Here is a 27,416-nt window from a genome sequence, read left to right as displayed (position 1 = left end):
CGCCCCAAGGGTGTGGGTTTAAAATTTCTGTTCCGGTGGATTTGGAGGCCTGGCTTGGGAGCTTTAACTAGTTGCTTGTGTAAAACTATCAGAACTCTGATCCAAGCTTCACTTTTCTTCTTCGTTTACCGTGCGCGCGCATTTCTTTGATAATACTCCACTGGTTAATTCTCCCTCAAAGCTCTAATTTGAAGTATGCAGCTAAGCAAAGTTCATAAACTCATTACTGCATGTAGCTATTTTATTTATAGTAGCTTTTCCCTAGAAACTTTGAAGCGCGAAAACTTGAATCCCCCTGAGGTCTGCAGGCAGGGGGGCAGACCGCATCTCTGGATGGAGGTCATAGGATGGAGAGACCCAGGTCCTATTTCCCGGCCTGCTCTTGACTCACCACCTAACCTTTCCCATTTCATTTTATTTATAAAATGGGGAACGCAGTGCTGTGCCTTAACTGTTTTACTCTTGGATCAATAATAATGATATAGTCGTTAACTCATTGTTTATTGAGTGCTACTGAGAGCCACATGCTACAAGATGTTAGGTGCAGAGATGAGGATACAAATGTGGGCCCTGCTCTCCTAGAGTTTCTAGACTGGAGTCTGAGTGATTTCAAAAATATAAACAAGTATTTATTGAACTCATACTGTGTGCCAAATACGAAGGAAGTGTGAGGTTTTGTTATGAATGAAACAAAAGGGTCAGTTCTATGTCCAACTTAGAAGAGGGATGGGAAGAGATAAATGGATAAGATACAGACGTGGAAGAGAAAGAACTCTCCCTTCTTGAGGCTCTGAGTCTATGAAAATGGTATCTCTGTGTCTGTGAGGAGTATGTATCCAACTTAAATATGAATTTACAGACTGATGCTTTTAAGTTTGGTGTAAAGTTTATATGTTTATAGAGCCAAAGTTTATACGTGATTATTTGTGTGTTTGCCTATTTCCTTGCATGTTTTTTGGGTATGATACTATGTGTGAGAGAAGCCTAGTTCTAATGTGCACATTGGTACTGGACTGTCGGTAATACACTTGGAGAAATATACACATGGACCAGTGCTGTTACTGTAGTGAAATTGAGAAGATAGATAAGAGGTTGCAAGTTTGCCTGGATGAATTAGAGTGAGTGAATGAAGAAGTAAATAGACAAATGTGGAAGCTTGGTGGTGGGCATGGATAAGTGGATAGTGGGGGGAAAGAAAAATTAGAAGATAGGTATACTCAGAGGAATAACCATTTAATGTTTTTTTTTTTTTTTGCGGTACGCGGGCCTCTCACTGTTGTGGCCTCTCCCGTTGCGGAGCACAGGCTCCGGACGTGCAGGCTCAGCAGCCATGGCTCACGGGCCCAGCCGCTCCGCAGCATGTGGGATCTTCCCGGACCAGGGCACAGACCCGCGTCCCCTGCATCGGCAGGCAAACTCTCAACCACTGCGCCACCAGGGAAGCCCCCATTTAATCTTATAACTTGAAATTCCTATTTCTATTTGACAGAATAAATTAATATTCTTAGAAACTATTCTTTGTGAGTTGGTTAAACATGGTTACTGATTTTTTTTTTCCTTCTGATTGACACAAGTAGTACATTTTCTCTGTAAATCATTTAGGATAATATTTTATGCATAAAGAAAAAACAGTAATATACATAATCCTATTACTGTTAACATCTTATTATCTATCCTGCTAGTCCTTGGTCTGTGCATGCATATGTGTGTATGTAATTTTTTTTTCTTTCTTTTCCAGGGTGGAGCAGGGACTGAGGGAGAAGTGCAAAAATGGGGTTTCATGTACATACTTTTTGGAAACCATAATTTTTTTCCTTATTATCATTTAGTCTTCAGTATCATATTTATTAGATACAGACTATTTCAGTGTATGGATGTGCTGTAATTTAGCCAGCCACTCTATTTAGGTATTTAGGTTCTTTTTTTGCTATTTTAAATAATACTAAAAAATATCCTTGGAATCAAATATTTATTATTGCTACGAATTTTTTTTTAATTGGGGTATAGTAGTTTTCCAATGTTGTGTTAGTTTCTACTGTACAGCGAAGTGGAATTCCCTGTGCTATACAGCAGGTTCTCATTAGTTATCTATTTTATACATATTAGTGTATATATGTTAATCCCAGCCTCCCAATTCATCCAACCCCCCCTTTCCCTCCTTGGTGTCCCTACGTTTGTTCCCTACATCTGTGTCTCTATTTCTGCCTTGCAAACCGGTTCATCTGTACCATTTTTCTAGATTCCACAAATATGCATTAATGTACGATATTTGTTTTTCTTTCTTACTTCACTCTGTATGACAGTGTCTAGGTCCATCCACATCTCTACAAATGAACCAGTTTCCTTCCTTTTTATGACTAAATAATATTCCATTGTGTATATGTACCACATCTTCTTTATCCATTCATCTGTCGATGGGCATCTATGTTGCTTCCGTGACTTGTAAATAGTGCTGCAATTAACATTGGGGTGCATGTGTCTTTTTGAATTATCGTTTTCTTAGGGTATATGCCCAGTAGTGGGATTGCTGGGTCATATGATAATTCTATTGTTAGTTTTTTAAGGAACCTCCATACTGTTCTCCATAGTGGCTGTATCAATTTACATTCCCACCAACAGTGCAAGAGGGTTCTCTTTTCTCCACACCCTCTCCAGCATTTATTGTTTGCAGATTTTCTGCTGATGCCCATTCTAACCCGTGTAAGGTGACGCCTCATTGTAGTTTTGATTTGCTTTTCTCTTATAATTAGTGATGTTGAGCATGTTTTCATGTACCTCTTGGCCATCTGTATGTCTTCTTTGCAGAAATGTCTATTCAGGTCTTCGGCTCATTTTTTCATTGGGTTATTTGTTTTTTTGATATTGAGCTGCATGAGCTGCTTGTATATATTGGAGATTAATACTTTGTTGATTCATTTGCAAATGTTTTCTCTTATTCTGAGGGTTATCATTTTTTGTTTATGGTTTCCTTTGCTATACAAAAGCTTTTAAGTTTCATTAGGTCCCATTTGTTTATTTTTGTTTTTATTTCCATTACTATAGTAGGTGGGTCAAAAAAGATATTGCTGTGATTCATGTCCAAGAGTGTTCTTCCTATGTTTTCCTTTAAGAGTTTTGTAGTGTCCGGTCTTACATTTAGGTCTTTAATCCATTTGGAGTTTATTTTATTTTATTCATTCATTCATTCATTCGTTCGTGGCTGTGCTGGGTCTCCATTGCTGCGCGCGGGCTTTCTCTAGTTGCGGCGAGCAGGGGCTACACCTCGTTGCAATGCGCAGGCTTCTCGTTGCAGTGGCTTCTCTTGTTGCAGAGCACAGGCTCTAGGCGCACAGGCTTCAGTAGTTGTGGCATGCGGACTCAGTAGTTGTGGCTTGCAGGCTTTAGAGCACAGGCTCAGTAGTTGTGGCGCACGTGCTTAGCTGCTCTGTGGCATATGGGATTTTCCCGGACCAGGGCTTGAACCTGTGTCCCCTGCATTGGCAGGCAGATTCTTGACCACTGCGCCACCAGGGAAGTCCCTCACCGAGTCTTTGTTGTGGCTGTGGGCTCCTTCGTTGTGGCAGCCAGGCTCTTCAGTTGCGGCATGCATGTGGGATCTAGTGCCCTGACCAGGGATTGAACCTGGGCCCCCTGCAGTGTGAGCACAGGGGCATATCCACTGTGCCACCAGGGAAGTCCCTCAAATTTTTTTCTTCCCCAACCCCCAAGCATGCCTTACTGCCTCCTAGAGGTTAGAAGGAAAAAGACTACATTTCTGAGACTTGCCTGGAGTTGTGTTGTGCATGTGACTTGACTCCCACCTAGCAGACGACTGTGGAAGATTTGGAAGAGGAAAGTGAGGGAGAAAGGCTGCAGTTCCTGAGGGATTTTAATTTTCTACATTTCTCTTGGCCATGACTCTTAACCTCAGTGGGGCTGGGTAGGGTACTGAGCATCCGCTTTGCTGGCATGGATTGCAGCTGAGGCAGTAGGGTCCTGGAGCTGACAGTTGGGGTAATGGCCTCCTGGTTTTTCCCCTCTAGGTAACTTATGTCATTTTTCTCTAGCTGCTTTCAAGATATTTTCTTTGTCTTTAGTTTTTAGGAAGTTAATTATGATGTGTCTTGGTGTATATTTCTTTGGATTTATTCTTTTATTATGTTTGAAGTTCATTCACCTTGAATCTGTAGGTCTTTTGCCAAATGTGGGAAGTTTTCACCCATTGTTGTGAGTACTCTTTCTTAGCCCTGTCCTGTTTCTCATCTCTTTCTAGGATGCCAGTGAATGAATGTAGTTCTTTTGTTGGAGACTTGCAGTTCCCTGAAGCTCTGTTCATTTGTTTTCAGTCTGTTTTCTCTCCATGTTCAGGTTGAGTAATTTCTATGGTTCTGTCTCACAGTTCACTGATTCTTTCTTCTCTCCATTCTTCTATCAAGTACGTTCTCTGAGCTCTTTACTTTGGTTATTGTATTTTTAAATATCTTCTTTTTCTTTGCTGAGACTTTCTGTTTCTTTACTGAGGCTTTCTATTTTTTCAGTTGTTTTAAGCCTGTTCATGGTTGCTTGTTGAAGCATTTTTATCATTGCTGCTTTAAAATAAGTGTAACATCTGTGTCATCTGGATGTTGGCATCTGTGGATTACCTTTTTTCATTCAGTTTGAAACCTTCCTGGTTCTTGGTATAATGTATGATCTTTTTTATTGAAACCTGGAAATTTTTGTCTTATGTTTTGAGACTCAGGATCTTATTTAAACCTTCCATTCAATTGTCTGTTTCATGCTGCTCTGACAGGGGAAGGGGGGTTGCTGCTTTGTTACTACCAGGTGGAAATAGAAGTCAGGCTCCCCGCCCTGAGCTTCTCTTGATACGTGGGGATAGGGAGGGGGTTCCTCCTTACTTCTGGGTGAGAATGAGAGTACTGGCTCCCAACTTGGTCCCCACTGACACTGGTAGGAGTGGTCTCATTACCTCTAGGCAGTGATAAAAGTCCTGAGTCTCCACTGGGCCTCCTTTGACACCATTTCTAGGGGTTGTTGGGGAGGGGGCTCATAAGATCTAGTAGGGGTAGAAGTCCAGGCTCACTATGGGGTCTCCATTGACCTGCATGGGAGGGAGAAATGGAGTGGGGATGGCCTCATTATTGGTGAGTGGGGATGAAAATCCTGGCTCCCTACCTAGCCCTCTCTGGTACCTTCCTGCTGGGGATGTTGGGGAACTTCATTACGGCCTCTTGAGGGTGGAGGTCTAGGCTCCCACTTGGCCTTTGCTGATGTGGGTGGGCCACGTTTTTTTCCCTATGGTGTTTGGCTTAACTGGTGTGGTTATTGTCTAAAAGTTTACATTTTCTGTCTCTCTAGGCTGTCCCTTTCCTTTGGCTAGTGGGAGTAGGCTTCTGTGGGCTTTTTTTGTTTTTCTTTCTATGTCCATTGGCATTTCTGGGTGGCCAATTTCTTCACCTCTAAGTCTGGATATATGAGGCCAAAAGAAACCCAGGGAACTCATCACTGTGTTGTTTGCTGGGTTTCGAGGTTACTAAACAGTCTGCCTTCTTCACCCCACCTTTTCAGAGTCATCTTATTATGTTCATTTTCTTTGTAATATTCAGGATTTTTAGTTATATTAGCAAGAGGAATGGGGAAAAGAACATCTCCATCTTCCCCAAAGCAGAAGTCTCCAGATTTAACATTTTAATCTTCTTTGATTTTCTGAATTTTCTAATGTACAATATGTGGATAATACCTAGTGCATGGGATCATTATCAGCATTAAGTGGGGTAACTTATGAACAGTGTTTACTACTCACCGTGGTATTTAGTAAGTGCTTAATAAAAATAATTCATCAATCTTTTTAATGTTCTACAATTATATATTGTTTAGTTTCTTTTTAAATGTCATGAGTTCAAACCAGAGTTGTACTTTTGTTAATAGTTTTTCTATAAAGTATGTTTGGGGTCTTCTGTCTCCCAAAGATATGGCTGTTCTCTGAAATTGGATTTTTTTTATCAAGAGAGAGAGAGAAAAGAGAGGCCCCCGAAGCTCTATGTGGATTTCAGACATTTTCTGTTGTCCCTGTGCACTGTTAAAACACCCTCTATGTAACATTGTTTCCATTCTTAACAGCACTGCTTCTTGATTGAAGCATGATTTATCTAGTCCTGTCTTGATTTTTTTCCTTTAGCACCTGAGGGCAAATTTACATCGTTGCAATTAAGCAGGCAGACACATGTACAGTCCATGTGTTGCTTGCTGTTATATCACATCAGTAAAACCTCATTTCCTAGAATGGACACAGGCATGAGACTCAGGCAGTCTAAAGGCCCAATCCCAGGCTGACTTTCTCAACTGTCAAGTTGATCCTGTAACACTGACAGGCTGTTTTAGGGCTTTGATTATAGTGGTGATTAAGTCTGCTCAAAAAGTAGTTAGGAAGTCAGCAAATATTTGCATATCTGTAACTTCTCAGCAAAGGATATGGCCAGTAAGGTTTGGGGTATGGGAATTCAGGCTGTGTTCTTTAGTCGGAGTCTTAAGCATAGCCTGTGTGTATGCTTAAATGTCTGCTCTTTGGACTTGCTGCTTTTTTTATTTCTAGGGATCCATCTACGCCCTTATCAGCTGGAGGGAGTCAACTGGCTAGCCCAACGCTTCCATTGTCAGAATGGCTGCATACTGGGAGATGAGATGGGCTTGGGTAAGACCTGCCAGGTATGTTACTGTGAAGTGAGTACTGTTCACCTCTACTGAAGTACCTCCTCACGACTCATTACTATCTTTAGCTGCCAGCTGTTGGTATGTATTTTTATACTAAGAGGTAAAATGCCTGAACCTTTGTTAAGAGATCACGACCTTGGACTTGACTTTTCTCATCATGGGGATGGTTTTGAACTGTGTCACTACCTTTATTTTATCTATCCCTTGACATATAGAATTACAATTAATGGGCAGGGTTTTTCTCTGTATAAAGCAAATATACCCGTCCCAGGAATCAAATTGACGCTGCCCTCCTTAGTAATATTTTATGTAGTTAAGATAACTGGATCATTTCTCATATTAGTCTCCCTTCCTCAGTGGGTGATGGGGCTAATTCCCATTTCTCTGCCATGCTACAGAAGTACAGAGGAAATACTCTATGTTTTCCAAAATGCCTTGGCCATCTAATCGTAGGATATAGTCTAGACACCTGGAGAATTAGATGTGACTTCCTTGGGCATTGATTAGAGGTTGCATGTGGAGATTGATGCTTCCAGTAGGATGATCACCAGTACAGCTCATGTTGACAGATGTCAGTGGTAGGCTTGGATTGATGAAAAGTCCAGACACAGATACTCCTTGGGTTCATCACACAAGGTTTATTCATCTATAAGGTACCAAAGAAAGTCAGTGCAGTCAGGATACACAGCAGAGGCAACTTGAGCAGAAACCATGGAACTGTAGGTTTCTTGATTCCAAAAAGGTTTCATCAGTGAACCCACAGAGTGAGTAAAGTTCTCGTTAATCCTTTTAGAAGCTTAACCTGCCCCCTCTAACCTCACATCCGTAAACATCCAGCTGGAGCAGTTCTGCTCAGAGTCTGGGCTGACCATGTGTTGGAGACGCCTTAATCTAATCCAGGTGTACCTCATCAATCTTGGGGTTATTCAGGATACAGTATGACCTCCCAGCATGGTAGCCCCAGGTACCTCATTTATTACCTTCAGGTGTCTCAGGCAGTAATTCTGGTTCTAGTATATTCCTGAACTGAGAGCTATGGAACAAAGGTAAGTTTCCCAGTGTTTCTGGGAGGGAGGCTAACGGACTCCTGTACTCAGGTACAGAGCCCTCTTTGCAGTCTCCTGTGCCATGGACATTGGAATCGCCCAGACTTCATTCAGGGCCAGCAAATTCCACTTGTCCTTTGCCTTTCCCAGGGTGTTCATATAGCTCTACTTTAATTGCCCTAAAAATCACACCTCCAAATTCATCTTATTAAAATTTTGTTTAGAAGTTTTGCATCTGTGTAATTTTGTATTGAGTAATGTCTTTGTATGGTTTTGGTATTGGGGTGAATCTGGCTTCATAAAGTGAGTTGAGAAGTATCCCTTCCTTTTCAGATTTATGTAAGAGTTTGTGTAGAGTTGTTACTGTTTCTTCCTTAAATGTTTGGAAGAATCCAGTAGTGAATCCAAATTTGTTTTGTAGATAGCTGGTTTAAGATAATAAAGGATAAATTTTCTCTAAATAGTGTCTTCAGCAAAAACTAAACAGAATGGTTTTAATTCAGTAAATACTTACTGGGTGGTTGTCCGGGCACAATCCGGGCTGGGAAGCCATGGGTAGTTAAAAAAGAAAAATATTTCCATTATGAAATTAATGTATTATCAGTTAAAACCTGTAACCATAGCACTCTAGCCATAATCATGAATAGCAATATGTGTTTTACATGGTTGAAATTATAGTGCACATATAGTTTGCATTTTATTAATCTAATAGTCATTGTTATTTTCCATTTTATATTCTTTATATTTTATATTCTTCACAGTGATTATTTTCTATTGGCTGCATAATGGTCCATCAAGAGAATTGATCGTAATTTACTTGAATGTTCTACAGATGAGGAATGGAGAGTTCCCCTCTTTTGTGATATTTAAATTAACCTCTATGTGAACATTTTTGGGCTTGTATAGCTTTCTTAGGATTTTGGATTATATCCTTAGGATAGATTTTTCTAAGAAACAGTTCAGCCATTGGGGATGGTGGGCCCTCAAACTTTCTGTTTTATAAAAGAGTGCTATTTTCTCTATATATCACAGCAACCTTTTAAAGAAAATTTAAAAGTCAAACGTGTGTATAGCCATATCCTAAAATAGGCTATTGGGCTTTACAAAGATTTTCAGTTTAGACCCTGACGTGAGTTTATGAGGCTATATTATTGTTTGTTTTCCTCACTGGAATGTGTGCCCCAGGAGAACTAGGAGTTTTGTTTGTCTTGTTCACTCTTATATACCAGAGCTCAGAATAGTGCCTGGTAAATAGAAGGTGCACCATCAATGCACATGGAGGGAGGAAGGAAAACATTGTCTCTTGGCAGATCCTGGCCAACAGCAAGAGGCCACCACATGGTTGGGCCTCTTTGCAGTCAAGTCTTGATACTTCTTGCCTTATGTTTTTAGAGCATTCCTGACCTTGTGCATCATTTGCATTGTTTTCATTGATGTCTGTTGTCTTTCCTGATGTTTTCCTTTGTATAAAAGGTTCAGTTACATAAATTTTGAGTACCATTGCTTGTTGACTGTTGATGTAATTGAGTACCATAAATTTCTTTGGCAGTCATATTGAGGCTTACCTGATTTCACTCTAGGAATGGGTGACTCTCCTAATGTGTGGAGGATTGTACATTATTTTTGTTTTTTGCAAAGCAAGTCTTCTACAACAATTTGTGTTTGTGTTTGATTATTTTTGATGCGATTGTAAGTGTTCTCTACAAGGTTGTGGGAACTTTATCGTTGTTTCTCATGTGGAAATGTGGTCAAAACCGTCTTCCTTTTCTGTGTTCCAGACTATTGCTTTCTTCACTTACTTGGCAGGAAGATTAAATGATGAAGGACCATTTCTGATTCTTTGTCCCTTGTCTGTTTTGAGCAACTGGAAAGAAGAGATTGAGAGGTACAAGAGAAGATGTGGCTGAAATTTTATTTTTCACATTAAGGTTTTGTTTTCTAGGTGCTATGTGAAATATGATAAAACAACATATTGTCCTAAGCAGTGAGTTTATTTCTTCCAGAAAACTCTGACATGAGGCAGTGTAGATAGAGACTGAGGATCTGATGGGGGAGGGTCCAATGGATGTTATTGTTACCTTTTGTCAATTTGAAGGTCAGTACTCATTTTTAGTAAATTTTGCTGAACTAAGGAAGAAACCATCTTTTTCATAGTGATATAGTGACACTTCATATAAAGTAACGAATGTGGAAAAATAGTTTTCTTTTTACAGTTAACACAAGGCCCTTTTAGATGTTTATCTGACACGTCTCCCTCTTCACATGGGGACTTACCCTTAGGTTTACCCATTACTGTAGGTAAGATTTCAGGGTCCCAGGACTCATTCTGACTGCAGGGCATCCTGGGGTCTACACATCTGCAGTCCTTCCATGAAAAGTAATTTTCCAGACATGCACCCCTTTTCCACGGCTCTATGTTTGTGTTCATCTACCTTTTTTCTTGGATTCAGATTTGCTCCAGGTCTTTCCTGTGTAACATATTCAGGTGACAAGGAGGAGAGAGCCCACCTACAGCAAGACCTAAGGAAGGAGTCACATTTTCATGTGCTGCTAACTACCTATGAGGTATCTGTTTGTTTTTCTACAGCCAGAACTCTTAACCTGGGACCTTAGAAGTTGTAGAATCTACTGGAATTATATTTAATTTTTTTTTGAGGGTTCATATTGTTCTGAGAAGAAGGTCTACTTTTATTAGATTCTCACAGAGAAGCTGTGAGCAAAGGAAGCGAAAGACCATTGTGCTCCAAGTTAGTTGGCTATTTCTCCCTCTCTGCCCTGGTGGATCAAAGGGGAAGGCTTCCCAGTTAGGTACCACTTGAGCTGCTTCTTGGCCGATGAGTAGAAGGAGGCCGGCAGGCAGGGGAAAGGGTTTTTTGGGCTGAGGCATCATCTCTTGTTACTGGAGGGTGGGAAAGGAGGACACTTAGTTCCAGTCCCTGTTTAAGTCCTTGTTCTTCAAGCTAAGACTGTCCAGGTCACTGTAAGCAAGACCTTCCACTCATTCATGCCTCCCTTTGTTTGTCTGTAAGATGGTGCTACTTAGAAGTTATGCTCAGAGTTTCTTATGTAGTGAATGGATAAGACTTAGCTAAATCCTGTAGTTTAGGAGAGTTAATAAAAAGCTTATTAATATCAGAGTTATATCAATATCAGTCTTTGTAATGTGTCTTCCTTAATTTTACAGATTTGCTTGAAAGATGCATTGTTTCTAAAGTCGTGAGTATGTTGCACTACTTCAGAAATTGTCTTAAATGTATCGTGAAAGTCATTTCTTCACTTCACATTTTAGCACTTTGTGTTTTTTCCTGATGTGTCATCCATGAGTCTTATCTGGTGTGCGGCGTGGCAGGAGTCTTACAGTCTAACCCCCTACTCTTTAGGTGTAAATCTGTGGGTTCATTACTTAACCTCTGTGAACCTCAGCTTCTTCATCTGTAAAATGGGGATAATGAAATTTTTACCTTGGATGTTTGTTGTGAGGATTAAATAAGATAAGGTATACGTGGTGGGTGGTTAACAGATACTAGATTCTTTACATCACAACTTGCACAGACACCTTTCAGGACTGCAGTGTGGAGATTTTACTACAACACAGCAGGTGAATTATTTGAGCCTTTTCCTGGAAGTATCCTAAAAGAGCAGTGAGTGCTATAAAATTAGCTTTTTAGAAAGGGATTTTTAAGTATACTTCTTTCCAGTGAATTGACTTTCAGGCCTCTCCTCAGCTCGTGAAGTACAGGAAACGTAGATGTAACTCTTAGTACCACCTGGCAATAGGGATGAGGTGTTGCAGTATGTGGTTAAGACAACAGTCACCATGTAAATCAAACAAGAGCTAGTTTTAGGTGAATAAGAAGTTATGTTGACAGAGTTTCATTCTCCATAGCATGTGTAGTTATGACATGGTTAGGTGGGGTTTGCGTCTTTAATATTTGGAAACTTTTCAAAGTGCTTTATCAATATTTTGAATGTTATTTCCTATCCAGGTTCTTCTGAGTTGGATTTTTATTTTCATCTTATTTTGAAACACTAAAGGCTCAGTCATAGATTTCATGACTTCCATCTAGTGTTTTGTTTCACTTAAGTTTCATTTAAGTAAGCATATTACCTTACTTAGGAAAAGGATATGCATTCCCTCTCACTTCTTTTTTATTATCAATATCCAACTTAATATTTATTGAAGATCTGTCCCCTGGAAAGACACTGTTCTGGGAGTTATCAGCAATACCAGGAAAGTAAACCATAGAGTGACGCTAAGAGGACATAAACTCCAGTAGAGGGGTAAGAAGGGTAGAGATATCCATAATACAAGGCAATATATTGGAAGTCTCAAGAGACAAGAAGATTGGGAGATAGATGTTATTGGGTACTTTACATAAATTATCCTATTTAATCTTCATGAAAACCCTAAGGTGGGTATTATCATCTGTTTTATAGATGAGAAAGGTAAGAGATTAGATGACCCATCCCAGGGCACATTGCTAGTAAATGGCAAAGCAGACATCCAAACCCACCACTCAGTGCTGGGGAGCTTCTTTATAAGAGAGCTTTACAAAGTATCTAGGTGCACTGGAGTTTCACAGTTTCAGCAGAAATACAGTCTTTCTATATTAGATCATCTGCTTTCAATCCATTCCAGGTGAATTTAAGAACCTAAATAATAAAGAGACATCTATAATGTTTACTTAGTGTGAACTCTAAGAACACAGATTTGTTCTTTTTTTTTTTAATAGATCTTTATGGGAGTGTAGTTGTTTCACAGTACTGTGTTAGTTTCTGTTGTACACCAAAGTGAACCAGCCATATGCATACACATGTCCCCATATTCCCTCCCTCTTGAGCCTCCCTCCCACCCTCTCTATCCCACCCCTCTAGGTCATCGCAAAGCACCAGGCTGATCTCCCTGTGCTATGCTGCTGCTTCCCACTAGCTAACTATTTTACATTCGGTAGTGTATATTATGTCAATGCTACTCTCACTTCGCCCCAGCTTCCCCCTCCCACCCCGTGTCCTCAAGTCCATTCTCTATGTCTGCCTCTTTATTCCTGCCCTGCAACTAGGTTTATGTATTTGGCAAAGTTATACTTTGTATTACTGTACTGCACACTCTGAGAACAGCCAGGGAGTGTAATGTAATCTTTGCCCTAAAGAGGCTTATCATAGAGAGCTGAGGCTGTGCATGTAACAATATGAAAAATCAGAAAATTTTTTGACAGCAGACTTACAAAATCTTTGGATCAAGGGGACTAGAAGTTACTTTGTCCCACTTTCTGTTCAGTGCTGGAATTCCCTCTGCCTTATCCTCTCCAGGGAACATCCCTTGGCATGTCCTTTGATGAGTGACTTGACCTCCTTCTTTCACTGAGCCCAGATCCACCTCCCTGAAGTCTGTTCCATTGAATACACTTTTTATTGGATGCGTGTGGTGTGTAAAAACCTGAATATCTAGTTCTTAGTACCTTAATAATGGCATAATAATCTGAATAGGTTAATACCTAATTTATTTTGAATGGTAATTCAGACAGGAGCCAGGCACTGTACTGCAGCTGCTTTCACACCTTATCTCGTGACCAGTGTCCAGCATCAGTTGCACTCTTATCCTTTGTCATCCTTCAGTGCAGCCCCTGGTCTTGCTACCCAGCAGGAATGATCCCAATTCCTGCTGGATTTTTACCCGTTTTTTGGATTTTCTTTGTGGCCTCAGAGGAAGAAGGCTTCCTCCTCATAAGGCCAACCTCTGCTCAATATCTTCCTCTAATATTTGAGGGATTTTTATTTCCATACCTACTGTCTTCCCAATATTCTGCTTTACTTGTATATACATTTAATTTTTTAAGTATAAAAATAATGTAATGGCAGTATAGAATGTTTACAAATGAAATAAAAAGTTAAAAACCTTATAACTTCCACTTTATTATCTTTTGCATGTTTTTCACATTTGTGAAAAAGATATATAATACCTTTTTTAGTTACAGAGGCCTGTATATTATAACATAATCATTTATCATTTAAAATGCTGTATTTCGTCACCCATTATTGGACCTATTATTATTATTTTCAATTTTTTTGCTGTTTTAAATAATGGAGCTTGGAACATATTCATACATACATATTTTTCCATATTTTGAATTTTTTTGGTGGGAAAAACAGCTTCCCAGGAGTATATGCAGAGGATGTGCTTTTATGACGACAACCTCTTGAGAGTTTGTGGTCGTAACTATTATGCTGCAGAAGTGCTCTGGCACAGCTACCAACGACTGCCACGTTAACAGAGCCAATGATATATCCTACTGTCTGTAACCTTTGATCCTGTTCGCCACGTCCGCATCTTAAAATCATACTCTTTTAGCTACTGTGACACCAGTGTCTCTTGGCTTTTCTTCTGGGTCTGAAGCTCAGTTCTGCCTCATACTAGCTTTATGACCTTGACCAAGTCATCTATCTTTCTGAGCTTTAGTCTCTGTGTTGGTAAAATGGGCACAATAATGTCTGCTCACTTTATATTTTTGGTTTAAATAACATACCTCAAGCCCCAAGCTGAGTGTCTGGCACATAGTAGGTGGTCATAAGTGTTTTCTTTTGCTTTATGTCTCCAACTCCTTTCTTTCTGCCTTCAATGCATAGATCTTTCCCATAAATTTCCTTAATTTTACTACCTTATCCAGATTGTCTTATGTACATGGTTAGCTCTCAGATAAGAAGGCAATTTGGGTGTGTTTCTAATAGAATGGACTTGCTATTAGTCTTCCTAGCAAGAGTCATGGTTTTGTAGTAAGACTTTTGGTTGTGAGATATATGTTTGAGTTACATAAAACTGAAAGCTTGGATTTTTCCCTCACAGCTTCTCTTGGAGTGTTCTTGTTGTGGATGAAGCTCACAGGTTGAAAAACCAAAGCTCCTTGCTGCATAAGACACTTTCAGAGGTAAACTCCCAGGATACTCTTAGCTTTTATATAACTCCCTTTTAAAAAATATTAGTTTAGTCCTGTATAAAGCCAATTCAGTTGAAATATTTTTTTTCAGTGAGATTTCTGCAGGGCTCAGTGAACATTTATGGTGACAGAAGTAGTACTTAACTTCTTCCTCTTGTCTTTTACACAGGAAGTGATGTTTACTAAAATCTGGTTATCAAATGAGTAAGACTCTACCCCAGGAAAATACATTGTATTTTTGGAAATGTTTCAACTTGTCTTTTTTTTTTTTTTTTTTGCGGTACGCGGGCTCTCCCTGTTGTGGCCTCTCCCGTTGCGGAGCACAGGCTCCGGATGCGCAGGCTCAGCGGCCATGGCTCACTGGCCCAGCCGCTCTGCAGCATGTGGGATCTTCCCAGACTGGGGCACAAACCCATGTCCCCTGCATCGGGAGGCGGACTTTCAACCACTGTGCCACCAGGGAAGCCCTCAACTGTCTTTTTGATCTTCTTCAAAGAGGCAGTTTCTTTAAAAATAATCTTACTGTAGTTTTTCTGTCTGCAGTAACAAACACATCTGACATATTGTACCCCTCCCCCATTTACCTGTTTAAAAAATTTGACAGTTCACGGAGTCGTGAGGAGACTGATTTCACACCGTTGAATAGTCCCTCCAATCTCTCCTGTCTTTGTCATACTTTTGAGTATGACACCCTTGATCTTATTTCATTCTCTTAATCTCTGGCACCATTCCGGCAAAATAGATGAGAAATGTCATTGTAGCCCTAGATATGCCCTCTTTTCTGAGGAGCCAGTGGAACAGCTTGTGAGTATGAAGTGCCCTTCTCCTTGCTGACCTAGTAAAGGCTTGTCCGTTCATGAGACCCCCCACGTGTGAATGTCTGGGACCGTCACTGAATTTTGATCCCTATCCTAAAATAGATCAATTAATAAATTAAGAGGTCTTCTGGAGAAAGTCTTAGATTTTAATTCTATATTTATTGGCTAAAAGTTGCAGTTTTTAGTGTTAATGCAGATATGGCCACTGTCTGTTATTAGCACAGTCTCAAAGATTGCTGTCCATCAGTCCCCTCTGTAGTGTCCTTTATGTTCTTTTTAGGGACTCATAACAGTATCTCTTTCCCAAGAGGTTGTCATATCCTGGCACCTAACCTTATAAGAGACTGCTTCATAAACTACCATGCCAGTTTACTGATTTACAATGGGAGAAGAGAAGCAGGTGTAGTAAAAGGACCCTGAGCTTGGAGTGGGGGGAAGCTAAAGTCTGTTGCCGGCTCCAGAGCCTTTTCTTCTTACTCATAAGGAAACTAAGGCTCAGAGGGGCTAAGTGAGGAAATTGTTCTGCATCATCTAAGTATTCCTTTTTAGGTGAGGTTTGAATTGCAGACCACTAGTTGGTCAGAAAAAAACACTCATTTTAATAATTTTAATTTTTTTTCTCTTCCGTTATGGTTTATTACAGGATATTGAATAGAGTTCCCTGTTTTATGCAGTAGGAACTTGTTGTTTATCGATTCTATGTGTAATAGTTTGTATCTGCTAATCCCAAACTCCCAATCTATCCCTCCCCCACCCCCCTTCCCCTTGGCAACCACAAGTTTGCTCTCTATATCTGATTACTCATATTTATTGATTGGTGGGGAGAAGGGTACTGCCTTTTCCTCCTTCCTAATGGTGTTTTGAGCTTGTTTGTAAAAGTTGGAAGCAACCTAAATGTGAATATAAGGAATTGGTTATACAATTTATGCTATACATATACAGTACACTTACAAAGTAAGGCTGCCATGAAAAATTATGCAGAAGAATATTTAATAATGTAGAAAATATTTGCAAAATATTTTATACAAAAATGTTTACAAAATATTGTACACAAACAAATTGTCTCCGGACTTTTTTTTTTTTTATAAATTTATTTATTTATTTGTATCTGGCTGCGTTGGGTCTTCGTTGCTGTGCGCAGGCTTTCTCTAGTTGCTGCGAAGTGGGGGTTACTCTTTGTTGCATTGCACGGGCTTCTCATTGCAGTGGCTTCTCTTGTTGCGGAGCAAGGGCTCTAGGTGTGTGGGCTTCAGCAGTTGTGGCACGCGGGCTTAGTTGCTCCGAGGCATGTGGGATCTTCCTGGACCAGGGCTTGAACCCGTGTCCCCTGCATTGGCAGGCAGATTCTTAACCACTGTGCCACCAGGGAAGCCCCATCTCTGGACTTCTTTTTTTTTTTTTTCCCGAGTATAAGTTTTGATGCCAAAATGGACACTGCTTTGAATAAAAATGTTAACTCATGTGATAGTATAAGTTGATTTTAGTGACTGACAACCTTGATTATCTTTGTTGACCTCATTATTTTAGTCACTTTAGTTCTTTGCTTGGTGAGCACATATTTTAAAAATGTGATTTGGTTATTGGAAACCTTTATTGTTGAACTACTATGAAAACACTGTCCTACAAGCAGAACAGGCATGAATGGACATTGATTAGACAATTTAAAAAGAAACGAAAAAAGGGAGAGTGCCCCCCCCAAAAGATTTTGAAATCAATTTTAATTGATTGTGTTGTTTCATTTATCACCTTTTCTTATTTGAAAAGCATTGTCTCCTTTTTTAAATTTAATTTAATTTTTAAAATTTTTGGGTTGCACTGTGTGGCTTGTGGGATCTTAGTTCCCTGACCAGGGATTGAACCTGCACCCTTGGCAGTGAAAGCACGGAGTCCTAACCACTGGACCGCTGGGGAATTCCCAAAAGCAGTATCTTCTTATGACCCCCTCCCAAATCAAAATATAGAAACACAAGAAGAAAAGTGAAAGCTACCAAAAATCTTACTCCACTGCATATGTTACATTTGGTGTATATGCTGCCACATCCTTTGCAGTGCTGTGTATACCCAAACATAAATAGGCATATATATTGTTTAAAAAATAAAAATATATTACTTTAAATATCAAAGTGCAGTGTATATGTGTGTCTATATAGATGCATACACTCATACCTAATGTATTTTGATGTTTAACATATGTACATAGGATATGGCTTTCTCTTTGTGCTGTATTATTTAACTCAAGTGGTCTAAGTTCTTGTTAATGTTAGTTCAGAGGTTATCCTTTGCTTTACCTAATATCTGTTGTTATTGTTTTTCCTAACCTTTTACTTCATTAGTCTGTTATTCTTGGTGTTCCCGTCTTTTGCTCAAAATTTAAAGAGTTTGTTTCCATTTTGGACTCTGTATGGTCCAGAAATGTCCAGAAGTCTTGATGCCTTGCATTGGCTGCACCTGTAAAGTTTTACAAAAGGACATTCTTTTAAAAGAGATCTTCTTGCTTCTTGCTTATAGTGGTGGGTCCTGCTGCTATTGCTTTGGGCTTCTCAAACTGCTTGGGTATATGCTGTGTGCTTGAATTCCCACATAGATTGAATAACAGTACCCGTATTCAATACTCATGCAGTACTTTAGCATTCAAAATGTGATTTTACTTACCTTATAATGGTATCTCCTTCACAGGATTATTACCCTTTCTCATAGTCGAAACTGAAGAGGTATTATTTCCTACATCAAACAGTTATATACATTTTGAACCTGAGCCTTCTGATTTCATGTCCCTTTAGTCATTTCATTAAATCATGCCTGTCTTTGTAAAGGCTGTGATGGGTAACTCAGTCTTGCTTTCCAGGGTTATGGATTTTTCACTTTCTTTATTTATATATTTGAGTTTTCAGTCGTCTTCAGTCTCCTGTTGACCGGAACTCCCATCCAGAACAGCCTTCGAGAGCTCTACTCTCTCCTCAGTTTTGTGGAGCCTGATCTCTTTTCCAAGGAGCAGGTGGACGATTTCATTCAGCGTTACCAGGATGTTGAGAAAGAGTCTGAGTCAGGTAAGTTCCCTTCTTACAAATCATGCCCAAGAGGTGTGGCCCAGAGACTTCCCTAGTGCATAAGGGTTATAGACAGAAAAGAAAGAGAATCGATAACCAAAGGACACCTTCCAGGGAGATACAGAGCCGTACAAAGGTAAGGTGATGTCAGAGCCCCCCTGCTGTTCCCAACTCCTGCTATTCATGACTCTCTTACTCGTTTGTTACATGATGCTATAGTCGTGCTTATTTGGGTCATTTTCAGAAGAAATAATATCTGCTGATTTGCAGACCTTTTTTTTCCAACATGTAATTTCTATAAGGACATTGTTAACTTCTCACGCTACTCCCTGAGGCAGAAAAGTACGCGGGTGCTGTAGTCTGAAACTGTCATTCAGCTTTCCACAGCACTGGTGTTTCTTTTAACACTGCACCAAAACCAAAAGTCTGGGATGGATGGTGGTGGAAGTACAGGGGGAAGCCTTCCTTGTTTGTACATTCACCATTTGTAGTCTTCCTCTTGCACCTTTGCCCCCTGCCTCATAGGATTGTCTGTCTACCTCTGTGATATTATCCCAGGATGATTATTCAAAGCAAGTGGTAGGCATGCCAACTAGTGGGTATGTAGGTACTAGGTGAGTGTGAGTTGGAAAGGCTCCTCACAGCAGAGATCGCCACACGACAGGCTGAAATTTACCTGGGGAGCCTGCTCTGATTGTTCCCATATTTAGGGTTGCTAGATAAAATATATGACACCCAGTCACATATTACACAGGACATATTGATATTAAAAAAATTATTTGTTTATCAAATTCAAATTTAACTGGGCACTTGTATTTTTATTTGCCATATCTGGCAATCCTACATGCAGTGGAATTCCAATTTAGGCTAGTTTTCGAAGTTCACGACAGCTGGGGAAGGAACAAGGGCGTTGAAGTCAAAGAACTAAGTTTGAGTGCTAGCAACATTAGAGCCAGCTGTGTGACTTTGGATAAGGGGTTTAATTCCTCTGAGCTTCACTTAACTTAGTTATACAAATAGAGACAATATTACCTATTGCCCTACATTTCTGAGCTGTTATACTGATCAAATGCAAAAGTATCCTGGAAACAGACTAGCTCTGTGCAAATGAGATTATTAGTAAGAATCAGAAGGAGCTGGAAAGAAGAACCCAATGAAGGAAGAAATACCATGAAAAATTACCGTGCTGGCCTGGAACCCAGAATTGGCATGAAAATGAGAAACAAAAATAAATTGTTGTGGGCTTCCCTGGTGGCGCAGTGGTTGAGAGTCCGCCTGCCGATGCAGGGGATGTGGGTTCGTGCCCCGGTCCGGGAAGATCCCACATGCCACGGAGCGGCTGGGCCTGTGAACCATGGCTGCTGAGCCTACGCGTCCGGAGCCTGTGCTCCGCCACGGGAGAGGCCACAACAGTGAGAGGCCCGCATACCGAAAAAAAAAACCCCAAAAAAAACCTGTTGTATGTTCTCTAGTAATTCATTGCCTTGGTCTTGCTTTTGTCCCACACTTCTTGTGTGTGTGTGTGTTTCCCTCATACAGCAAGTGAACTATACAAACTCTTGCAGCCATTTCTGCTGAGGCGAGTGAAAGCTGAGGTAGCCACAGAGCTTCCCAAGAAGACGGAAGTAGTGATATACCATGGCATGTCAGCACTGCAGAAAAAATACTACAAGGCCATTTTGATGAAAGACCTAGGTAATCAGAGGGCACTTGTCCATTTAGAAACTAAATGAGGATGTGATTTGCATGCAAGGAAATATTTTATAATCACACTCACTTTGTATAGCAAGACTATGGGATGGAATTTTGTATTCTGAATAATATTCGGGTCAGCTGCAGAGTATCTTTAATATAACTCAGACTTTATTGGTGGGTGCATTTGTGAAATTTTCTCCCCATCCCCCTGCTCCTGGTTTTCCTTACTGCCTTTAGTTAAGCAAACTCTTCTAGTGTCCCAGTCATGCCTTTCATTTTCCTATCCTGACACATATTTAACACATTGCAAAACATTTCGGTTAAATCATATTGGGTTGGCCAAAAAGTTCGTTTGGGTTTTTCTGAAAGACGTTACTCGAATGAACTTTTTGGCCAGCCCAATACTATCTGGAAGGAATCGGGACTGGGAAGGGAGAGATAGGGATAGACAGATCTCTCAATTTGCACTGTTTTGTCCCTTGGCTCCAGAATAGCAGTTGAAGAAGGAAATTTAGAATTCTTCAAAAGAGTAACAAAGTACCCCCTGAGTTTGTTTTATAGTTAGGCTTCTTTCTTGAAACAAGGTGATGGTTAAGAAAACGTTGTATCGATGTGCTATTAATTCTTAATGTGATTCAGTGAAATTTGGGAAGTTAATAATAGGTTTGAAAGATATATTATTGAAATGAGTAAGGTTATGTATGGAAACTTACAGGGTTTTTTCTGTTGTTGTCCAGTAGTCCATCTCTCTCTCTCTTTTTTAAATTTCAGACGCGTTTGAAAATGAGATGGCAAAGAAAGTTAAACTTCAGAATGTCTTGTCCCAGCTTCGAAAGTGTGTGGATCACCCATATTTATTTGATGGTGAGGCAGTGCCCTTTTTTCCCACATTACTTTTTGTTGTCATTTCTGTGGCCAACTTCACAGCAAAATTCTTCAAAAGATTTGCCTATACTTACTGTCTATTTTCCCCCATTTTCTCCTGTTAATTTTTTATGTTGATGTTATCTAATGTATTGTTCATATTCAGATTTCTTCAGTTGTCTCCTAAACATCCCTTATGACTTTGTTTTCTTTTTTCTTTTCTTTTTTTAAAGTAATTTTATTTTTATTTTAGATACAATGGGAAAACACAGGAGAATTTTAATCAGAGGAGTGACATTATCTGATTTACATTTTTTTATTGTTTTGAGCTACAGACACTTAAAAAAGAAACAACAGCAAAAACGAAACAAACAATCCAACCCCCAAAACAGCAGGTGCAGAAAGGATAACACATCCATCCCCCATCCCCTCCCACCATGAAGACTTCCTCCCTTTGCTGGGAGGAGAGTGACATGGTTATACTCAAGGGCAGAAATTGGAGAATGAGAGAATTCTGTACAAATAGGCCTTGTTAAACACAATTCTCATTCTCCTTAGCCTTTCCCACATAGTGTGGTTCCTTTTTCACAATTGCCTCTCTTTGTTCAGCACAATAGAAAAGTGTTTAAATTTTGCCACTTTTCTGGGTCTTTTCTTCATTTCCTTAGGAGAGCTCCCTGTGTCATGTAAAAACTTATGGGAAATAATGTGTATACTTCTCTCCTGTGAATCTGTCTCGTGTCTGTCTTTTTTTTAAATTCAAGATCTAGTCATAGATCATGCATTGCATTTGTCTTTTTTTTTTTTTTTTTTTCGGTACACGGGCCTCTCACTGTTGTGGCCTCTCCCATTGCGGAGCACAGGCTTCGGACGTGCAGGCTCAGCGGCCATGGCTCACGGGCCCAACCGCTCCGCGGCATGTGGGATCTTCCCGGACCGGGGCACGAACCCGTGTCCCCTGCATCGGCAGGCGGACTCTCAACCACTGTGCCACCAGGAAAGCCCTTTTTGTCATTTTTTAAAAATTTAATTCACTTATACTTTTGAAGAATCAGGGCAGGTTGTTTTGTGGGATGTCTCATAATCTAAATTTATCTGATCATTTCTTTCTTTTTTTAACATCTTTATCGGAGTATAATTGCTTTACAGTGTTGTGTTAGTTTCTGCTCTATAACAAAGTGAATCATTATCTGATCATTTCTTTATGATTGGAGGCGCCTTGGTCTTGAACCCACTTGTTGAGCCTTTTATCACTACCATTCCTAGTTCACCAGTGGTCTCCGAGTGGCTCAACCAATAGTTGTCAGTTCACATTTTAATTAACCTCTCAAAACCTTGACGTAATTGATTGCGTCTTGAGACACCTTTATCCTTTGGCTTCTGGGACAATACTTTCTCTCGCTTTTCCACCTGCCTTACATCTGCTCCTTCTCAGCCTCCTTTGCTGCTTCCCTTTCATCTTATGGATGTCTGTAAATTTCCCTCTTAAGTGCTACTTTAGTTGCATTCTATACATTTTGATATGTAGTGTTTTCATGTTCATTCAAAAAAAATTTTTTTAAAAAATTCACTCTGATTGGTAGCCTTTGGGACCATTCCAGACTTTTTGTGGCTCTGAGGGCTCTGTTACTGATAGGATCAGTGTGGAGGGTTTGCCAAGTCATCTTAAGGAAGTCTTTGCCAAGTAGCAGTATGAATTGTTTTAAAATGTCACAGAATCTTAATTAGGTGCATATCAGAGCTTTTTTTTTTTTTTTTTTTTTTTAAGAGATGGTACATTGGGAACATGTAGATTCTGAAGGAAGCCCTCCAGGTTATTCTACTATCCCCACCTTGAGAATGACTCATTTATACATCTAAGCCTATTTCTTGATTTGTTTTCTAGAGTGAGAGCCTGAAGATGTCGATTTTGGGTCTCTTTGGTCTTTAGCATCAGCTTCCTAAAGAGTGGGTTTCTTCCTTGGGTAAACATTTCTTAGGCATATTGGGTGTGCCAGGCTCTGTGATTGGTGTTAGGCAGTGCTGAGATCATCATGTAAAAAATAATTATGAAATGCCTCAAAGAGATATGAGACTTGGGCCCTTTATCAGTTAGAAGGAGCTTGGCCTCTCTGTAGCCTCGGCTATCGGCTTTTCTGTTCAGTCTGCCCTGACTGGGGACACATTTACGGGGAGTGAGTTCTTTCTTTTCCAGGTGTGGAACCAGAGCCTTTTGAAATTGGAGGTCACCTGATCGAGGCCAGTGGGAAACTTCACCTTCTGGATAAGCTGCTGGCATTCCTGTATTCCAAGTAGGTGGTAGTTTCATATTTTCTGCTCTGAGCTGGTGACTGTTAAAACCAGAATAAGGAACAACTCACTGGTTTCTTGAGACTAATCCCAATTCTCCTTTTTTCAAGACCCTGATTCAGGTTCCATCTTCTCTGCAACTACAACCACCCCCCCCATTCCATTCCATCCCATCCCACACCATCCCCTCCATAATCATCCTTTCCTTTCCTGATTTCATACAGCACTTAGGATCCTAATCCAGTGCTTGGCAATGTGCTGCCTTAATCTGCTGTCTGGTTAATTGCTGTATATTAACCATCTCACTCCAGCTGTATTGTTTAGTTCCACAGGGACAGAGATAACATCAAGCATTTCTTGTTTCATTTCCTGCTGGTACCTTGCATTGAATTGGCACATAATAAGTGCTTAGTAAATATTTACTTCTGTTAACTGTGGGGCTTGGTTTGAACCCAGGGAGAACTTGGGGACTGTCCCTGAGACATGAGTCGGGCATCGGATGACCAAGTCCCTTCTGGAGCCTCTACAGGTTCTGCTAAGTGTTCAGTGGCCTGGTGTCCAGCCTGTATCTGATCTTTCTGATCCCCAGAGGGACAGAGGAGTCTAGAAAAATCCTAGTTTCCCAAGGATTTCAAAGTTATCCCTTAGGGACAACTGACCCAAGTAGGCCTGAACCAACCTAAAACCTCAGATTTGGCAAAACTGTCCAGCATTAGGAATGTGCAAGTCAAATAACTGCACATCTTACTATATTTTATTGGCTATGATGTATCTACTCTAAGTGTCTTAGTGTTGGAGAAGGACCTGTAAATATCTTCTCTCCAACCTTTTCCTTTCACAGGTGATGAAACAGGCCCAGAGAAGTTGTGTGGCTTGTCTGAGGCCACCACAGCTAGCAAATGACAGAGATGGGATTAGAACTGAGGTCCTCAATTTTAAGTTCAGTGTGATTTCTACCAGTCTGGGGCTAGAGTCTTGAAGGGGTTGTTCATAATTGTTCATCTACACCCATTGCAAAATCAGATTAAATTAGTTTTCCTAATGAGAAGGTTGTTTTGACAGTGCTGTGCTTCTTTGTTTACACAAACTTTTTTTCTTTTTCATTAGTTATCTACTTTATACATAGTATCAATAGTGTATATATGTCAATCCCAATCTTCCAATTCATCCCACCCCTCCCTTTCCCCCCTTGGTGTCCATATGTTTGTTCTCTACTTCTGTGTCTCTATTTCTGCTTTGCCAATAAGATCATCTATACCATTTTTCTAGATTCCACATACATTTGTTAATATACGATACTTGTTTTTCTCGTTTTGACTTACTTCACTCTCTGTGATGGTCAAATAATGGCTGATAGCATGGGGCTCTAAGCTTGACTTTGTTTTTTGTTTGTTTGTTTTGGTCGCACTGCGCAGCTTGCGGGATCTTAGCTCCTCAACCAGCAGTGAAAGCACAGAGTCCTAACCACTGGACCGCCAGGGAATTTCCTTGAATTTGTTCTTGACTTAATCCATTTTACCTCCTCCTTTCCTCTCTCCTCTCCCTACATAAATTTTCTCATGTATCACATGGGATACGAGATGACACCTGCCCCTTGCTTCTCTAAAGTGATGTTTCTCAGAATTTTTAACCAATAACGCTATACATTGAAAGGATAGTAACTTTCACCCCCAAGTAGAGAAGAGCTATAGATTGCCAACCACAAGCTCTTTAGGGTTATCAATTTTCGTTTTGTTTTTTGTACATTTGAATTTTGCATTTTTCTCTTCACAGATCTTTTTTATTTTGCTGTTAAAAGTGTATATTTCTTTCCATTTAGTATTTGACATCCTAGAAAGAGGTGTCTTGGTTATCCAGTCTTCCTACACCCTCTGGTGCATTGACACATGCTCCTGGGAATATCCCCACTCTAGTTTGACAACTGCTCTAAGGATACAGCTACATGTGCAGTTATATCCTTACATAAAGTATTTTGCATTACTGAAGAAGTCTCTGTAAATGATTATGACATTTATATTTCTGCTTCAGTATTTCATTTCTTTATAAACTTGCATTCTTTGGTAAGTGTCACCTGAGCGAAACCCACCTTAAATACTATCACAGTTGGCAGTTTTCCTTTTCTTTTTCTTGCCAGGGGCCATCGAGTTTTACTTTTCTCCCAGATGACCCAGATGTTGGATATTCTCCAAGACTACATGGATTATAGAGGTGACATCCCTTGACCACTACATTGCTCAAGACTTTTAGACTTTTAACAGTCCAGATAGGCCCCTGAAGAGTTACCTGGGGTGTGGGGCTGTTACAGAGGAAAGCAGTGTAAGAACATTATTCAGAACCAAAGGAAGATTGCTTACAGTAGGGGCATGCCTGTATATGAGAAGGGACAAATTAGCATTTGGTTTTGAGCTGACAGTGTTTAATTCCACAGAGAATACTTGGAAATGGTTAATGTTTCTCTGTTTTCCCCCTCTGTGTGAAGGCTACAGCTATGAGCGTGTGGATGGCTCCGTGAGAGGAGAAGAGAGACACCTGGCCATCAAGAACTTTGGACAGCAGCCCATCTTTATTTTTCTCCTGAGTACCAGGGCAGGTAGGCCGCATAGACACTGACCAAAGCAGACAAATAAGGGGTGACATGGTACCTTTACATCCTAACCATTAGTATGTTTTTCCTTAATTCTCTGAAAGGTGAGGTTATTACTGAGGAGTGTAAAAAAGGGGAAACTGAGGCAGATGACATCAGTTTATCTAGGTGCTGGACTTCTAGCATGGTGTTCTTTTCTATCCAACTGATCTAAGCTTTCATCTCATCAAGGAAGTAAGGCTAAAACCTGGGGTCATTGGAAAGTAATTCTAATCTGCTTTGACTATTGACCTGGGATCATCCTGAAAGATTTCTATGATTTTCTGCAAAATTTTAGTCACATTTGATAGAGACAGCTTACCTTCCCAGCCATGAAATGAGATAGCAACCTGTCTACTAGTTGTCCTTCCTACAAGTAGCTCTTGAATAGTGTTGTAAAAGCTTAATAAAAATCTAGTATTAAAAAATGTGAGGGCTTTCCTGGTGGCGCAGTGGTTGAGAGTCCGCCTGCCGATGCAGGGGACATGGGTTCGTGCCCCGGTCTGGGAAGATCCCACATGCCGCGGAGTGGCTGGGCCCGTGAGCCATGGCCGCTGAGCCTGCGCGTCCGGAGCCTGGGCTCCGTAACGGGAGAGGCCACAACAGTGAGAGGTCCGCGTCCCGCAAAAAAAAAAAAAAAAAAAAAAAAAAAAAATGTGATAATGAAATTGCCAGCTTGTTAGAATTATTTATAACATTGCCTGTATAAACTTGTTAAAAATATTATACATGACATTTATATATATACATTTATAGTGTTTTACCAGTTACAGAATGTTTTCATTTCTTTAAATAATACGACATCAGCTCTTAGAGATGAAATTATTCTCATGTCATGGAACAAGCCAGACCTTAAGTTAGTTTTAAACTCATAGAATCTTAAGTTTCATTATTTTATTTTTTGTAGACCTAAATCTTGATGGAATAGATGCAGGAGCTCTGAAGGGATATGTGTCCTCTATAAATAAAGGGAGATCAATATCTTTATGAGAAGAGAGTTCAGGCTTACTTAGTAAGCATTTATTAAGTGCCTAGTACTATAGGGTATAAAAAAGAAGTGTTAGATATACTCCTTGACCACAAGGAGATTGTTCTGCCTGTGTACGTCTCACCTCTGTATTGTGAAGATCTGGTCAGATTCATTTGACCCCACTCACTTCCAAGATCATCGACTGCACCCTGAATCTCAGCCATTTGTTCCTGTCATTAGTTGTCTCAGGGGTAGACTTAGGAGAGACCGAAAGGATCAGGGCAAACATCATCACTGTTGGGAAAACAGCCCTATTTATGCTTTACTGATTTCATCATCTTCATATTCAGAGAGCAGCATTGTTTGAAACGTCTAAAATTAGGAAGAAAGAGATCTCTGCTTTTCAGCTAATCTCCTTGGAGTTCTCAGAATTAGTTGAAAC

At 40.1% G+C, this 27,416-nt stretch overlaps 1 protein-coding gene and 1 long non-coding RNA gene across 5 annotated transcripts in view; one reads left to right on the top strand and one right to left on the bottom strand.

Moving 5' to 3' along the window:
* LOC125962137 (uncharacterized) overlaps nt 1–27,416 on the bottom strand; it is a 188,379-nt gene that overhangs the window by 69,672 nt on the left and 91,291 nt on the right. The gene's annotated exons all lie outside the window — the stretch shown is intronic.
* CHD1L (chromodomain helicase DNA binding protein 1 like) overlaps nt 1–27,416 on the top strand; it is a 51,278-nt gene that overhangs the window by 568 nt on the left and 23,294 nt on the right. For 3 of the 4 annotated variants that reach the window (XR_004480015.2, XR_007473544.1, XM_033416597.2), the window contains exons 2-12: nt 6,572–6,699; nt 9,515–9,621; nt 10,187–10,301; nt 10,921–10,952; nt 14,578–14,659; nt 18,371–18,533; nt 20,073–20,228; nt 21,000–21,092; nt 23,287–23,383; nt 25,516–25,589; nt 25,861–25,971. Coding sequence is in view for 2 of the 4 variants with exons in the window: in XM_033416597.2 (XP_033272488.1) it covers nt 6,572–6,699; nt 9,515–9,621; nt 10,187–10,301; nt 10,921–10,952; nt 14,578–14,659; nt 18,371–18,533; nt 20,073–20,228; nt 21,000–21,092; nt 23,287–23,383; nt 25,516–25,589; nt 25,861–25,971 (1,158 nt within the window). In the remaining 2 variants the exon portion in view is untranslated. The remainder of the gene's footprint in view (nt 1–6,571; nt 6,700–9,514; nt 9,622–10,186; nt 10,302–10,920; nt 10,953–14,577; nt 14,660–18,370; nt 18,534–20,072; nt 20,229–20,999; nt 21,093–23,286; nt 23,384–25,515; nt 25,590–25,860; nt 25,972–27,416) is intronic. The other variant, XM_004285807.3, reaches the window with a different exon arrangement.

The sequence above is a fragment of the Orcinus orca genome, chromosome 1 (genome assembly GCF_937001465.1).
Source record: "Orcinus orca chromosome 1, mOrcOrc1.1, whole genome shotgun sequence".
NCBI classification, from domain to species: Eukaryota; Metazoa; Chordata; class Mammalia; order Artiodactyla; family Delphinidae; genus Orcinus; species Orcinus orca.
This window is presented reverse-complemented; position numbering and strand designations above follow the sequence as displayed.